Source organism: Notolepis coatsorum, assembly GCF_963971535.1.
Source record: "Notolepis coatsorum genome assembly, chromosome: 1".
NCBI lineage: Eukaryota > Metazoa > Chordata > Actinopteri > Aulopiformes > Paralepididae > Notolepis > Notolepis coatsorum.
In genome coordinates, this window is record NC_140165.1 from 114,424,259 (window position 1) to 114,440,827 (window position 16,569).

Here is a 16,569-nt window from a genome sequence, read left to right on the forward strand (position 1 = left end):
GTCATACAGAACACGCCAGTGTAATGCACAAAAGCTTATTTCCGTGCTGCAATCTTCATATTCTACCGCTGGGCGCCATCATTTGCATGTTACTCTACAACCATGACCTTGACATTGTGAATGAACATTATAACACCATGACAGTATGGTGTTTGTGTGTTTTTCTTTGTGTTTTCTGTTGGGTTTATGTGTGTGTGTGTGTTCTGTTGGTTGTCTATTATGCACACTGTCTATAATTTGCTTTTGCATTTGTCCGCCAGCTTTGCGCTTGCAAAATAACATCGTTACTGGCTTGTCTGTGTGTGCTTTCTCTCCATCTGTTGTCTATCTAAAATTAGATAGATTAGATATTTCTAATTGTAGTCTTGTTTTCTTTTTTGTTTTCATGTGGGAATGCTTCTACGTCTGCAGTTTAGCTATTCTAAAATGGTGTGTTAGCATTGTAGCATTCCTCATTCTAACCTGGGAAACGCAGGTGCAAGCTAACTCATTAACTTCTTCAATGAGGAATACTAACAATGCTAGCGGCTGTGTTTTGGCTAAGACCCAAACGTTTTCCCTATGACGTGGAAGGTTCCCAGTGCAGAAAACTAAGACTAAAATTCAGTGTCAAGGTAGAGCTCTGGTTGTATTCTCATTAGTGGTGGGACTTGATTAAAAATGTTTATTGAATTTATTTGAGACTTTATAGTTAATTAATCAAAATTAATCACATTTTAATTGCATATCAATATTTGATGCGAAAAGCAACATTTTTCAATTCAAATGGATTTTGGTATATGAGTGAATCAATGAATATACATTATACATATGTTTAAGCAGCAAAATCCTGTATTAGCTACTACACAGACCAACAGATCAATGAAATTTTTAACAAAGTGCAGCAATTTTAGGAATAATATATATACTGTATAGCGCAAAGGACCTTTTGTAAACTCAAGCACTTTCGAGGTCAAAGTTAAACGCAGTACTTTCAAGTACATTCCAGAACAGTTGACCATTGGGGGGAAAAAACTCTTGATTGATCTCAAATTCCCTTCTTTTTTCAGTATTCTGTATGAACAAACCAGACTAAAAGAAACAAATTTGCGATTTATTATACTTTATACTTATAGCACATGCATGAGTCTGGTCTCCTTTGAAAGGTAACATTCTTCTTACACAATAAAGAAAAATCATCATGCGATTAAATGCATTAATCTTTTTAACTTTAAATTCTTTCTGTAGTTAAATAATCGCAATTAATGCGATAATGTCCCAGCCCTAATTCTCATACATGATACCTCAGACTAATGTCATATCAGCATGATATTAGTCCCGGGTAACGACTGCTGTGTTAGAGACTAGCTATATGTTGCTATTTGGGCTGTCCTGTTGAAGTCTGGTTCTGTTGCATGCGTCGGTCAACAGTGAGCTTGGGCTGTTCAGAACCTGGTTGGGAACGCTGGAGAGAAGGTACCGCTCCCTGAGTCTGGAATAGACACCTCTTCCCAGCACGCAGACTGTGCCCTTCAAGCCCCATCTGTTCCTATACCTTGAATGAATGAATTATTTTATTTCGAATGTTTACACATACAAATAAATAAACATAAACAAATAATTTTTCGAAAATCTTCACAAATAAACAAACGAAAAGGATAGGTTTGAAGCCGAAGGCTTATAGAGCAACCTACCCCTAATTCAAAAACAAATTCAAAAAAGTTTAAGTTTTCAAAATATAACAAACAAACTAAACAAAAAAAATCAACAAAAACCTATCCATAAAAGAAGAAAAAAAATGTATGTTTGCAAGATAAAACAAACAAACAAAAAATCAACAATCAACATAAACCGTTCCCGAAAAGAACATAAGCCAACATAGGAAAATCAAAACTTAATCTGCAATACCCGAGTTTCATGGTAGAGAAAAACAGATTGTAGGTTAAATTTTACTATAAGATTCTAGAACCCTGTTTTTAAACATCTTTTTAAACTTAAAAATACTCCGGCTGTTTTTTATTTCATCCGGTATATTGTTCCAGAGTTTCACTCCTTTAACTGACACAGACATACTTTTAAGTGTGGTTCGAGCTCTAGGCTGTTTCAAATCGAGTGTTCTTCTTAAATTATACGTCACCTCTCGTTCTTTAAACAAAATTTGTAAGTTACATGGCAGTTGATAACTTCTTGCTTTATAAACTATCTCTGCTGTTTTAAGGTCAACTAAGTCAAGGAATTTTAATGCCCTTAGTTCAAAAAACTGTGTTTGTAGGATGGAGATAACTAACATTGTTCACAACCCTTATTGCCTTTTTTTGTAAGATGATAATAGGATTCAGATTAGTTTTGTATGCGTTTCCCCAAGTTTCTATACAGTAAGTTAGATATGGTAATAAAAGAGTACAATAAATTGTGTATAATGATCTCAAATTTAATATGTGTGGTTTTTCTTAAGACACCTAAGCTACGCGCTGTTTTTTTCTTTACATAGTTAATGAGTTTTCCAGCTGAGGTTTTGGTCTATCACGACACCCAAAGAAGTATATTCATTTACTTAACTCTTATCTCTAACACATAGACTGTGCCCTAAGTCTGGAATAGACACCTCTTCCCAGCACATAGACTGTGCCCTTTAGCCCATATACATGTATCTACTTTATGTATTTTAATTGTTAACCAATACATAGACTATGCCCTGAGCTATGAACACCTCTTCCCAACATGTAGCCTATGCATAAGAACATTGTGCTAACAGTGAAGCCATCCCCTCTCATCCCTCCCCAGACAATATCTACAGCAAGCTTTCTCCCTGCTACTAACTCCCAATAGAGACATACCAATCTTTCTCCCTGCTACTAACTCCCAGTAGAGGACTAACAATAATTTTCAATACCTGATATTGAAGTAATCCCATAACCTCTTAAGCCTGAGGGGTCCAGTACCGGACCCACAATGACATCACGCCATAGATCCATCTCTACAGACTGTATGAATTAATGTTGCGGTTTTTTCAAATGTAGCCAAGAGTAAAGACCCTAACCCTGTCAAACCAGCTGTCAATGTGTATATTCTAGCACTACGTTTGTTTACCAATGGTTTTAAGTGTTATTAGTGAAATATGAGTTATAGAGAAAAAGACTAATATTTACGTGAGGAAATGATGGACTACATTTAGTTTATAGTCCTATGAGGAGAGGAGACCCAGGACTTTCGATGGGCTTTCGAATAATAAAAAAAAAACGACTTTTCCTAGCTCATGCCAGCCCCCGTCAATCATCTGACTTCTGGGTTGACTTTTTTTATTTTTCGGGATCTCCCACAATCCTGCATGTTATTGCCATAAAACAGAACACAGTTAGTTTCTCTACCTTTCTGTGAACGTCTAGCAAAAAACTGCGTTGCAATCTGATGAAAAATGGCGGAGACATTTAATTTATTTATTTATTTTTTGTAATCTTTTTTCCCCTCCTTTTTCCTCCGATTTTCTCCCATCCCAATGTTAGTCGTTATGCCAATTCCCAATCCCCTTCCTGGTCGCTGCGCACTTACCCCCCACAGTCGGTCTGGGAGAGTGGAGGCTATCACGTGCTTCCTCCGACACATGTCTAGCCAATCAACCGCTTCTTTTCACCTGGCAGCGTGGACTCTCACTGAGAGGGTGTAACGTGTGGAAGGATCACACTACCCCCCTTAGATCCTATCCGCACTGAGCAGGCGCCCCGACCGAACTGTAGGAGTCGCTGTTTACAACGACCCGGACCCACCCCGCCAGCTTTCCCACTCTCTGATACTGCCAATTGTATTAGTGTGAACGGCCAGCCAAGCTGGTGACAACGCCGGAGCTGTGAGCTGGACTCGAACAGGCGAATCCAGCCGCTCCGGTGTTTGTGACGAACGCAATCTCCGCTACGCCACCTGACCGCCCTGAGAAATTTACATTATAAAAAAGTAACTGTACTTACAGTAGATTTCATTCACGGTTTGTGAATCACGCCTGGTGATACTAAAACCAGATTGAACTCTGCCATTGGAAAGGGGAGATTTGGCCCGATCCATAGATGTGCGATTTGGCCATAATAAGGTCATTTATAGGCCTGATATTCTATTGTTCATATTTCAAATTGCGTGTGTCCAGATGGCAGAATTCAGTACCGTCTCTACAAAATCTCCTGTTTAATCATCTGCCCTTTATTCATTTGCTTAGATTTTCTGTACACATGATCTCAAGAAGGTGCTGAATGATCTCAGTTGCATGTTTTCATGTCTGGTTTTAGCATGGTGTTATTCACCATCAAAGATGAAAAAAGAAAAGAGGGGGGGGGGGGAAAGGAAATTGATAATTGATCATTTACTCAAGCCTAGTAATAGAAACAATATTTCTGACACTGGGAATACATTCCTTGAGATCCATAGATGTCCCTAGATACCAATAACATGCAAATGGACCTTGTAGAAGTGGATCAATCTTCCATTTACAAAATAGGGCTCTGGTTTAAGAGGTTAATCTTGTCATACCTCTAATCTGCCTAATCCAGCCTTTCACTCCTTGAGTCTGTTATCTGTAGAATGTGTTTGGTGTGTTTATGGGTGCATTGGTTGGTTGTTTTTTTTCATGTCTTTTTGTGTTTTGAATCATTAGTGTGAAAACTCAGTGGTTAGTTGTATCTATATTTGCTGTATATCACAGGCTAGATTGAAAGCTTTTTCTTTTCTCTGCCTTTTCCCCCTAGCATGTTGAGTGGTTTGTGCAATAGAAAATGGTGTTCCTGTGTGTGTGTGTGTGTGTGTGTGTGTGTGTGTGTGTGTGTGTGATTAATGTGGTGATGTCATGATATCTGTGGTTGAAAGGTCATGTATGCTAAATTGCTAATCCTAGGTGCTGCTGGCATGGGAGGCCTTTTTGTCAATCAAGTCAAAAGTAGCAATATAGAGATCCCTGTGTGTGTGTGTCGCTGGCTGGCTGGCTCTGATTGACTGTCTTGCTCTATGGTCAAGGCTAAGAGGATTAACTGTGTGTGTGTCTCCGTCGCTGACCTGGCTCGGGTGGCTTTGGGGGAACATCAGGGGCAGGTGGACACTACACACTACAAACACACACACACGTCAAGTAGGTGGAAGAGCTTTTGGGTCTCTGTTTAAGAATCAAGTCCTAAACAACTGAGCATTTAAACACCTACACACAAACACACACACCTTGACGTCAGAGGGTTAGTTAAGGTAAGTGCCCCCCCCAAGACCAAGGAGATGTTCTCTTGTCTTTACCTGTGTGTATGATCTAACCATTCTTCCTGTCTTCCCCTATCTCTCTCTCTCTCTCTCCCTCTTATCTCCATCCACCCATCCCTTCCATTTCCATACCTCTACCTCATTCTTTGTCATCATCCCTCCATCCACCCGCTACCTCTCAATTTCTTCTGTCTTTCTTGTCTCTCCCTTCCCCACTCTCTCTCCGTCCACCCCCTGGACCTCCATCCCTTCTCTCTTCCACCTCCTTGCTTCCCCCTCCCCACCACCTCCTCCTCTTTCATCCCTCTCTCCTTCTCACCCCCTCCTCTGTCTCCTCCTGTTCACCCTCTCCCCCCCTCTTGGTCTCCGCAGCGCCCCGGCCCAGCGTCCGCCCGGCGCCTCCCCGTCGGCCCACAACATCAGCAGCAGTGGCGCCACGGTGACTGAGCGCACCAACTTCTCGCGGGGGGTCGGCATCCGCAGCACGTTCCACGCGGGCCAGCAGCGCGGGGCCCGGGACCAGCAGGGCTCCGCCTACCCGGGCGGCCCCGCCTCCCCGTCGCTGTCACACGGCAACAGCCAGGCCCGCCGTCAGCACGGTGCCACGGGCATCTTCAGCAAGTTCACATCCAAGTTCGTACGCAGGTGAGCGAGGCGGGGAGGGCTTCTGAACTGAAGAGGATGATGGAGAGAGGGAAAGAGAGAGGGGGGGGGTAGAGAGAGAGATGGGGAGAGGGGTAGGTAGATAGAGAGAGATGGGTGGGGAGAGAGAGAGAGGGGGGTAGGTAGAGAGAGGGGTAGGTAGAGAGAGATGAGAGAGGCATAGGTAGAGAGAGAGAGAGAGAGGAGTAGAGAGAGGGGGGTAGGTAAAGAGAGATGGAGAGAGGGGTAGGTAGAGAGAGAGGGGTATGTAGAAAGAGAGAGGGGTAGGTAGAGAGAGAGATGGAGAGAGAAGTAGGTAGAGAGAGAGGGGTATGTAGAAAGAGAGAGGGGTAGGTAGAGAGAGAGATGGAGAGAGGAGTAGGTAGAGAGAGATACGGGTATGTAGAAAGAGAGAGGGGTAGGTAGAGAGAGAGATGGAGAGAGGAGTAGGTAGAGAGAGATACGGGTATGTAGAAAGAGAGAGGGGTAGGTAGAGAGAGAGATGGAGAGAGGGGTAGGTAGAGAGACAGGGGTAGGTAGATAGAGAGATGGAGAGAGAGGGGTAGGTAGAGAGACAGGGGTAGGTAGATAGAGATATGGAGAGAGAGGGGTAGGTAGAGAGAGATGGGTAGATGGAGATAGATGGGTAGATAGAGGGAGATAGGTAGATAGAGATATGGGTAGATGGATATAGATAGGTAGGTAGATAGATAGATAGATAGATAGATAGATAGATAGAGATATGCAAGTAGGTGGATAGATGGATACCATGGGGATATTTGATTAGTTCGCTCAAGTTCCTGTGTTACATTAGTGGATGGGAGGAATGGAGGTAACGAGAGAAAGGAAGTTAATATGAATTTGTATAGATGGATAGCCGCAGGGGAGGTGGATAGATAGATAGATAGATGGATAGATAGATGGATAGATGGATAGATAGATGGATAGATGGATAGATAGATAGATAGATAGATAGATAGATAGATAGATAGATAGATAGATAGATAGATAGTGTGAAATTAAGGGGGAGTTCTTGAAAATTAACATGTTTTGAATGTGCTTGGATCTCATACATCATAGATAGATAGATGGAAAGATAGAAATTTAGTTCAGGAAAGATTGTATCTCAACACCTTCACCTCCAATGTCCTTCTACAAGTCCAAGCGATGGAAGAGTAGAAAAAAAGAAAACATCATGATGCAATAAATGTCACATGACAGATCTGAGGGAGGGATACCAGCTGTGACAGAGATCTGAGGGAGGGATACCAGCTGTGACAGATCTGAGGGAGGGATACCAGCTGTGACAGATCTGAGGGAGGGATATCAGCTGTGACAGAGATCTGAGGGAGGGATACCAGCTGTGACAGATCTGAGGGAGGGATACCAGCTGTGACAGATCTGAGGGAGGGATACCAGCTGTGACAGATCTGAGGGAGGGATACCAGCTGTGACAGATCTGAGGGAGGGATACCAGCTGTGACAGAGATCTGAGGGAGGGATATCAGCTGTGACAGAGATCTGAGGGAGGGATACCAGCTGTGACAGATCTGAGGGAGGGATATCAGCTGTGACAGAGATCTGAGGGAGGGATACCAGCTGTGACAGATCTGAGGGAGGGATACCAGCTGTGACAGAGATCTGAGGGAGGGATACCAGCTGTGACAGATCTGAGGGAGGGATATCAGCTGTGACAGGGATCTGAGGGAGGGATACCAGCTGTGACAGAGATCTGAGGGAGGGATACCAGCTGTGACAGGGATCTGAGGGAGGGATACCAGCTGTGACAGATCTGAGGGAGGGATACCAGCTGTGACAGATCTGAGGGAGGGATACCAGCTGTGACAGAGATCTGAGGGAGGGATACCAGCTGTGACAGGGATCTGAGGGAGGGATACCAGCTGTGACAGATCTGAGGGAGGGATACCAGCTGTGACAGATCTGAGGGAGGGATACCAGCTGTGACAGAGATCTGAGGGAGGGATACCAGCTGTGACAGATCTGAGGGAGGGATACCAGCTGTGACAGAGATCTGAGGGAGGGATACCTGCTGTGACAGATCTGAGGGAGGGATACCAGCTGTGACAGAGATCTGAGGGAGGGATACCCGCTGTGACAGATCTGAGGGAGGGATACCAGCTGTGACAGAGATCTGAGGGAGGGATACCAGCTGTGACAGAGATCTGAGGGAGGGATACCAGCTGTGACAGAGATCTGAGGGAGGGATACCAGCTGTGACAGATCTGAGGGAGGGATACCAGCTGTGACAGAGATCTGAGGGAGGGATACCAGCTGTGACAGATCTGAGGGAGGGATACCAGCTGTGACAGATCTGAGGGAGGCATACCAGCTGTGACAGATCTGAGGGAGGGATACCAGCTGTGACAGAGATCTGAGGGAGGGATACCAGCTGTGACAGATCTGAGGGAGGGATACCAGCTGTGACAGAGATCTGAGGGAGGGATACCAGCTGTGACAGAGATCTGAGGGAGGGATACCAGCTGTGACAGAGATCTGAGGGAGGGATACCAGCTGTGACAGAGATCTGAGGGAGGGATACCAGCTGTGACAGAGATCTGAGGGAGGGATACCAGCTGTGACAGATCTGAGGGAGGGATATCAGCTGTGACACAGATCTGAGGGAGGGATACCAGCTGTGACAGAGATCTGAGGGAGGGATACCAGCTGTGACAGATCTGAGGGAGGGATACCAGCTGTGACAGATCTGAGGGAGGGATACCAGCTGTGACAGAGATCTGAGGGAGGGATATCAGCTGTGACAGATCTGAGGGAGGGATACCAGCTGTGACAGAGATCTGAGGGAGGGATACCAGCTGTGACAGAGATCTGAGGGAGGGATACCAGCTGTGACAGATCTGAGGGAGGGATACCAGCTGTGACAGATCTGAGGGAGGGATACCAGCTGTGACAGAGATCTGAGGGAGGGATACCAGCTGTGACAGATCTGAGGGAGGGATACCAGCTGTGACAGATCTGAGGGAGGGATACCAAGTTGGAAGATACACACATGAGATCTGCATTCTACTTTATATAATGATATAACTAGTGCAGGACTCTTGGTTAATGCAAGGGAAGGGAGAGCGGAAGAAAGCGACCATGGTCCATGAATTATTCGGCTCTAGTCAACAGCGAAACACATCAAGTTTCTCTTGACAGCTGTGCTGACAGTGTTTGGCCATAGCAGTGGGACCAGAATATGATGGCGGTGGGTTATATTTCAAACCCAGGTAATGTGGGACATGTTAGAATATATACACACACACACACACACACACACACACACACACACACCACTATGGGAGTCCACGTTGTTTACTTGCTGCCAAAACGTGACTCAGCGAGAATCTTCACGGCCACTCAGCGGGGAAGGAAAGGGGGAGAGGGCAGAGCAGAGTGAGAGGATGAGGGGAAAGATGGAGGGGAGAGAGGGGAAATGAAAAGGGGGGGACCACGTCAGACCCATGCAGGCTACACTCACTGCTGAGTCTTCAACCAGCCTGAAACCAGCGAGAAACGGGCTCCAAAATGGAAGCTAAAATTCCACCTCACTAGACAGACATAATAATAATGACTTGGATTTATATAGCGCTCTTCATGGCACCCAGAGCGCTTCACAGAGTCCATTATTCGTTCATACACAGTCATACCGGTGGTGGTAAGCTACAATTGCAGCCAGAGCTGCCCTGAGGCAGACTCACGGAAGCGTGGCGAATAATCAACGCCTACGGCCCCTCCGACCACCACCAACATTCATTCACATGCACACACATTCATACGAGGCAAGTAGGTTAAGTGTCTTGCCCAAGGACACAACGGCAGTGGGATAGACATGTCTCTGCATATAGTGAGTATGTAAGCAGGTCTAGTTCTCTCACTAGTATCAGTATGTAAGCAGGTCTAGTTCTCTCTAGTATCAGTATGTAAGCAGGTCTAGTTCTCTCTAGTATCAGTATGTAAGCAGGTCTAGTTCTCTCTCTAGTATCAGTATGTAAGCAGGTCTAGTTCTCTCTAGTATCAGTATGTAAGCAGGTCTAGTTCTCACTAGTATCAGTATGTAAGCAGGTCTAGTTCTCTCTAGTATCAGTATGTAAGCAGGTCTAGTTCTCTCACTAGTATCAGTATGTAAGCAGGTCTAGTTCTCTCTCTAGTATCAGTATGTAAGCAGGTCTAGTTCTCTCACTAGTATCAGTATGTAAGCAGGTCTAGTTCTCACTAGTATCAGTATGTAAGCAGGTCTAGTTCTCACTAGTATCAGTATGTAAGCAGGTCTAGTTCTCACTAGTATCAGTATGTAAGCAGGTCTAGTTCTCTCACTAGTATCAGTATGTAAGCAGGTCTAGTTCTCTCACTAGTATCAGTATGTAAGCAGGTCTAGTTCTCTCTAGTATCAGTATGTAAGCAGGTCTAGTTCTCTCTAGTATCAGTATGTAAGCAGGTCTAGTTCTCTCTAGTATCAGTATGTAAGCAGGTCTAGTTCTCACTAGTATCAGTATGTAAGCAGGTCTAGTTCTCTCACTAGTATCAGTATGTAAGCAGGTCTAGTTCTCTCTAGTATCAGTATGTAAGCAGGTCTAGTTCTCTCACTAGTATCAGTATGTAAGCAGGTCTAGTTCTCTCTCTAGTATCAGTATGTAAGCAGGTCTAGTTCTCTCTAGTATCAGTATGTAAGCAGGTCTAGTTCTCTCTCTAGTATCAGTATGTAAGCAGGTCTAGTTCTCTCTAGTATCAGTATGTAAGCAGGTCTAGTTCTCTCTAGTATCAGTATGTAAGCAGGTCTAGTTCTCTCACTAGTATCAGTATGTAAGCAGGTCTAGTTCTCTCTAGTATCAGTATGTAAGCAGGTCTAGTTCTCTCACTAGTATCAGTATGTAAGCAGGTCTAGTTCTCTCTCTAGTATCAGTATGTAAGCAGGTCTAGTTCTCTCTAGTATCAGTATGTAAGCAGGTCTAGTTCTCACTAGTATCAGTATGTAAGCAGGTCTAGTTCTCTCTAGTATCAGTATGTAAGCAGGTCTAGTTCTCTCACTAGTATCAGTATGTAAGCAGGTCTAGTTCTCTCTAGTATCAGTATGTAAGCAGGTCTAGTTCTCTCTAGTATCAGTATGTAAGCAGGTCTAGTTCTCTCACTAGTATCAGTATGTAAGCAGGTCTAGTTCTCTCTAGTATCAGTATGTAAGCAGGTCTAGTTCTCTCACTAGTATCAGTATGTAAGCAGGTCTAGTTCTCTCACTAGTATCAGTATGTAAGCAGGTCTAGTTCTCTCTCTAGTATCAGTATGTAAGCAGGTCTAGTTCTCTCACTAGTATCAGTATGTAAGCAGGTCTAGTTCTCTCTCTAGTATCAGTATGTAAGCAGGTCTAGTTCTCTCTAGTATCAGTATGTAAGCAGGTCTAGTTCTCTCTAGTATCAGTATGTAAGCAGGTCTAGTTCTCTCTAGTATCAGTATGTAAGCAGGTCTAGTTCTCTCTCTAGTATCAGTATGTAAGCAGGTCTAGTTCTCACTAGTATCAGTATGTAAGCAGGTCTAGTTCTCTCACTAGTATCAGTATGTAAGCAGGTCTAGTTCTCTCTAGTATCAGTATGTAAGCAGGTCTAGTTCTCTCTAGTATCAGTATGTAAGCAGGTCTAGTTCTCTCACTAGTATCAGTATGTAAGCAGGTCTAGTTCTCTCTCTAGTATCAGTATGTAAGCAGGTCTAGTTCTCTCTAGTATCAGTATGTAAGCAGGTCTAGTTCTCTCTCTAGTATCAGTATGTAAGCAGGTCTAGTTCTCACTAGTATCAGTATGTAAGCAGGTCTAGTTCTCTCACTAGTATCAGTATGTAAGCAGGTCTAGTTCTCTCTAGTATCAGTATGTAAGCAGGTCTAGTGTGTATGTTGGCGCCGAGGAGAGTGGCAGCCTTTTCATAGCAGCTCCCACCCCCTCTACTTTTTATCGTGTTTACTACTTTCTTAATTATTCTTTTTGTGATTATACTTACATAATAGGTGTATAAGTGACTGTGCGTTGCTTTAGACCAAGTTAAGGCATTTGTAACAACTTCTGTGAAGTTAGCTGAGTTAGGAAAGTTCGGTCGAGCACAGCTCTGAACAATGGACAACACCGGCGGCGGGCTGGTTTACCCGCGGCAGCACAACAACAACAACAACAACAGCAACAACGGCGGGCTGGTTTACCCGAGGGAGGCTCTCCTCTGCTTTCGAAACAGAGTTGCAGAACCACCGAGGAATCTACCAGCCGAAATAAGGATTCGCAGACGGGGAAATCGAGCTGGCACGAGCGTGAAGGACAGGAGAGAGGACAGAAGGAGATTCAAGCCTTACCTGCCCGCTGTCGTCATGGGGAACGTGCGATCGCTGGTCAACAAGACCGACGAGCTCTCAGCCCTGATGATCAACCAGCGTGAGTACAAGGAGGCAAGCCTACTGTGCTTCACCGAATCCTGGCTGAACGAGAACATCCCGGACAGTGCAATAGAACAGGAGGGTTTCACGGTGGTGCGCGCTGACCGGAGTAAACAGAGCGGCAAGCGGAGAGGCGGAGGGCTTGTTGTCTTTGTTAACTCCAAATGGTGCCACCCGGGGCACATCACCATTAAGGAACGTATCTGTTCCCCCGACATTGAACTATTGGCACTGAGTCTGCGGCCATACTATTTACCGCGAGAAATAACACACGTCCTGGCTCTCACTGTTTACATCCCTCCCAGCGCGGCGGCGGCGCAGGCGAGTGACGTCATACACTCCACCGTCGCGGCGCTTCAGACAAAACACCCGGATGCATTTATTTTTATCAATGGGGACTTCAACCATGTCAGACTGAACAAGACCCTGACAAACTTCACCCAGTATGTCACCTGCAAAACCAGGGGAGACAAAACTCTGGACCTCCTGTATGCTAACGTGAAGGAGGCTTTCAGTGCGACTTCCCTGCCCCCCCTCGGCCAGTCAGACCACAACCTTGTGAGGCTTGTATCCACATACACGCCTCTCATTAAGAGACAGCCTACGATCACCATGTCTGTCCCACAGTGGTCTGACGACGTCGAGGAGGAGCTACAGGAGTGTTTCAGGTCGACGGACTGGGATATGTTTGAGAGGGCTTACGGTGATGACATTGATGGACTATCCCACTGCATCACAGACTACATCAGGTTCTGTGAGGAGAGCATCGTACCCACAAAGAGGGTACGCTGCTTCTCAAACAATAAACCCTGGATTAGCAAGGACATTAAACACCTGCTAAACAGGAAAAAGAGGGCCTTCATGGCAGGGGACACTGAGCAGGCCAGGGCTGTCCAAAGGGAGCTCAAAAAAGAGCTAAGGGCAGCCAAGGTCAGCTACAAGGACAGGCTGGAGGGCAGACTACAGGCCAACAACACCAGGGAGGTGTGGGCGGGGGTTAGGAAGATCACTGGTTTCAAACAGCAGGGCACAGCTGTGGAGGGCCCTCCAGAGCGTGCAAACGAGTTCAACACGTTCTTCAACCGCTTTGACCAGAGTGGCCTCCCCACACCCCTCCCCCCACCCATCGACACCAGCACCAGATCACACCTACAAAGCAGCCCCCCCACCCCCCACCCCCCCACACCCATCAGCAACGGCACCCCACCCCCAACACCAGCAGACTGCCCACCACCCCCAACCCTGACGATCACAACCAGTCAGGTCAGTAGGCAGCTCTCCAAAATTAATGTGAACAAGGCCAGAGGACCGGACAACACCAATCCCAGGGTGCTCAAGGTATGTGCAGAGCAGCTGGCAGCACCGCTCCAGCATCTTTTCAACCTCTCCCTGAGGCTGGAGAGGGTGCCCCAGCTCTGGAAGACCTCCTGCATTGTCCCGGTGCCCAAGAAGGGACGTCCCAGCACCCCCAACGACTACAGGCCAGTCGCTCTGACGTCACACGTCATGAAGACGTTTGAGAGACTGGTCCTGCAACACCTCAAGCCCCTGGTGCGTGACTCCCTCGACCCCCTGCAGTTTGCATACCAGGCAAACATCGGGGTGGAGGATGCCATCATCTACATGCTCCACAGAGCGTACACGCACCTGGAAAAGCCGCGCAGCTCAGTGAGGATCATGTTCTTTGATTTTTCCAGCGCCTTCAACACCATCCAGCCGTCACTGCTAGCGGAGAAGCTCTCTGCGATGCAGCTGGAGCACGGCTTGGTGGCCTGGATCAAGGACTACCTCACTGAGAGGCCACAGTACGTCAGACTAAAGGACAGTCAGTCTGACGTACTGGTGAGCAACACCGGCGCCCCCCAGGGAACTGTGCTGTCACCCTTCCTCTTCACCCTCTACACCTCAGACTTCTGCCGCAACTCCAGCGGGTGCCACCTGCAGAAGTTCTCAGACGACTCCTCCATCGTAAGCTACATCACCGACGATGATGAGGAGGAGTACAGAGCCCTGGTGGAGAGCTTCGTGGGGTGGAGCGACAGCAACCACCTCCAACTCAACACCAGTAAGACCAAGGAGCTGGTGGTGGACTTCCGGAGGGGCAAGAAGAGGCCCCCCCCGATTCCCATCTCCATCCGAGGGGTGGATGTGGAGATGGTGGACTCATACAAGTTCCTTGGGGTACACCTGAACAATAAACTGGACTGGTCGGACAACACAGAGGCCCTCTACAGGAAGGGACAGAGCAGGCTGTTCTTCCTGAGGAGACTCAGGTCCTTCAATGTGTGCAACAAACTGCTGCAGTCTTTTTACCAGTCTGTTGTGGCCAGCATCCTCTTCTATGCTGTGGCATGCTGGGGAGGCTACATCAACTCAAGGGACACCAACAAGCTCAACAAGCTGGTGAGGAAGGCTAGCTCTGTGGTGGGAGTCGAGCTACCTAGACTTGAGGTGATGGTAGAGAGGGGGATGATAAGGAAGCTGGATGCCATCATGGAGAACCCCTACCACCCCCTCTACGACGAGCTAGTCAAGATGAGAAGCTCGTTCAGCCACAGACTCATCCCCCCCCGACACTCAACTAACCGCCTCGGACAGTCCTTCATACCAGCGGCCATCAGGCTCCACAACAGTGGGCAGCGACTAGCAGCCTCCAGGCCCCACAACAGGGGGCAGCGACAGCGACTGCTACCAGACATTGACCTGGGACTTATAGGAACCCAAGGGGGACAAAGTAGACTACCCTGGTACTTTGATTAATGTATACTCAGTAGATAGTAAATTATTATAACACTACCTCTTGCATACTGCACCTCATGTGACACTGTGAATAATGTGAATATTCCTCAGCTAGTCAGATAGTAAATTATATTGACCATATTGATCAAATTGTTTACACTGCCTGTGTTGTCTTTTACTACCTGTATACTGTGTTGTTTTACTACCTGTACCCCTCCCCCCTCCCCCCCATGCTGCTATGATGCCTGAATTTCCCCAAGGGGATCAATAAAGGAATATCTTATCTTATCTTATCTTATCTTAGTTCTCTCTAGTATCAGTATGTAAGCAGGTCTAGTTCTCTCACTAGTATCAGTATGTAAGCAGGTCTAGTTCTCTCTCTAGTATCAGTATGTAAGCAGGTCTAGTTCTCTCTAGTATCAGTATGTAAGCAGGTCTAGTTCTCTCTAGTATCAGTATGTAAGCAGGTCTAGTTCTCTCTAGTATCAGTATGTAAGCAGGTCTAGTTCTCTCTCTAGTATCAGTATGTAAGCAGGTCTAGTTCTCACTAGTATCAGTATGTAAGCAGGTCTAGTTCTCTCACTAGTATCAGTATGTAAGCAGGTCTAGTTCTCTCTAGTATCAGTATGTAAGCAGGTCTAGTTCTCTCTAGTATCAGTATGTAAGCAGGTCTAGTTCTCTCACTAGTATCAGTATGTAAGCAGGTCTAGTTCTCTCTCTAGTATCAGTATGTAAGCAGGTCTAGTTCTCTCTCTAGTATCAGTATGTAAGCAGGTCTAGTTCTCTCTAGTATCAGTATGTAAGCAGGTCTAGTTCTCTCTAGTATCAGTATGTAAGCAGGTCTAGTTCTCTCACTAGTATCAGTATGTAAGCAGGTCTAGTTCTCTCTAGTATCAGTATGTAAGCAGGTCTAGTTCTCTCACTAGTATCAGTATGTAAGCAGGTCTAGTTCTCTCTCTAGTATCAGTATGTAAGCAGGTCTAGTTCTCTCTAGTATCAGTATGTAAGCAGGTCTAGTTCTCACTAGTATCAGTATGTAAGCAGGTCTAGTTCTCTCTAGTATCAGTATGTAAGCAGGTCTAGTTCTCTCACTAGTATCAGTATGTAAGCAGGTCTAGTTCTCTCTAGTATCAGTATGTAAGCAGGTCTAGTTCTCTCTAGTATCAGTATGTAAGCAGGTCTAGTTCTCTCACTAGTATCAGTATGTAAGCAGGTCTAGTTCTCTCTAGTATCAGTATGTAAGCAGGTCTAGTTCTCTCACTAGTATCAGTATGTAAGCAGGTCTAGTTCTCTCACTAGTATCAGTATGTAAGCAGGTCTAGTTCTCTCTCTAGTATCAGTATGTAAGCAGGTCTAGTTCTCTCACTAGTATCAGTATGTAAGCAGGTCTAGTTCTCTCTCTAGTATCAGTATGTAAGCAGGTCTAGTTCTCTCTAGTATCAGTATGTAAGCAGGTCTAGTTCTCTCTAGTATCAGTATGTAAGCAGGTCTAGTTCTCTCTAGTATCAGTATGTAAGCAGGTCTAGTTCTCTCTCTAGTATCAGTATGTAAGCAGGTCT

The 16,569-nt window shown here is 45.8% G+C and overlaps 1 protein-coding gene across 1 annotated transcript in view; it reads left to right on the forward strand.

Moving 5' to 3' along the window:
- Positions 1-16,569, forward strand: part of mark2b (MAP/microtubule affinity-regulating kinase 2b) — a gene marked incomplete at its 3' end in the record, with an annotated part of 338,660 nt that overhangs the window by 301,494 nt on the left and 20,597 nt on the right. The window contains 1 exon segment of the mRNA XM_084315862.1: positions 5,578-5,850. Coding sequence (XP_084171988.1) covers positions 5,578-5,850 — 273 coding nt within the window.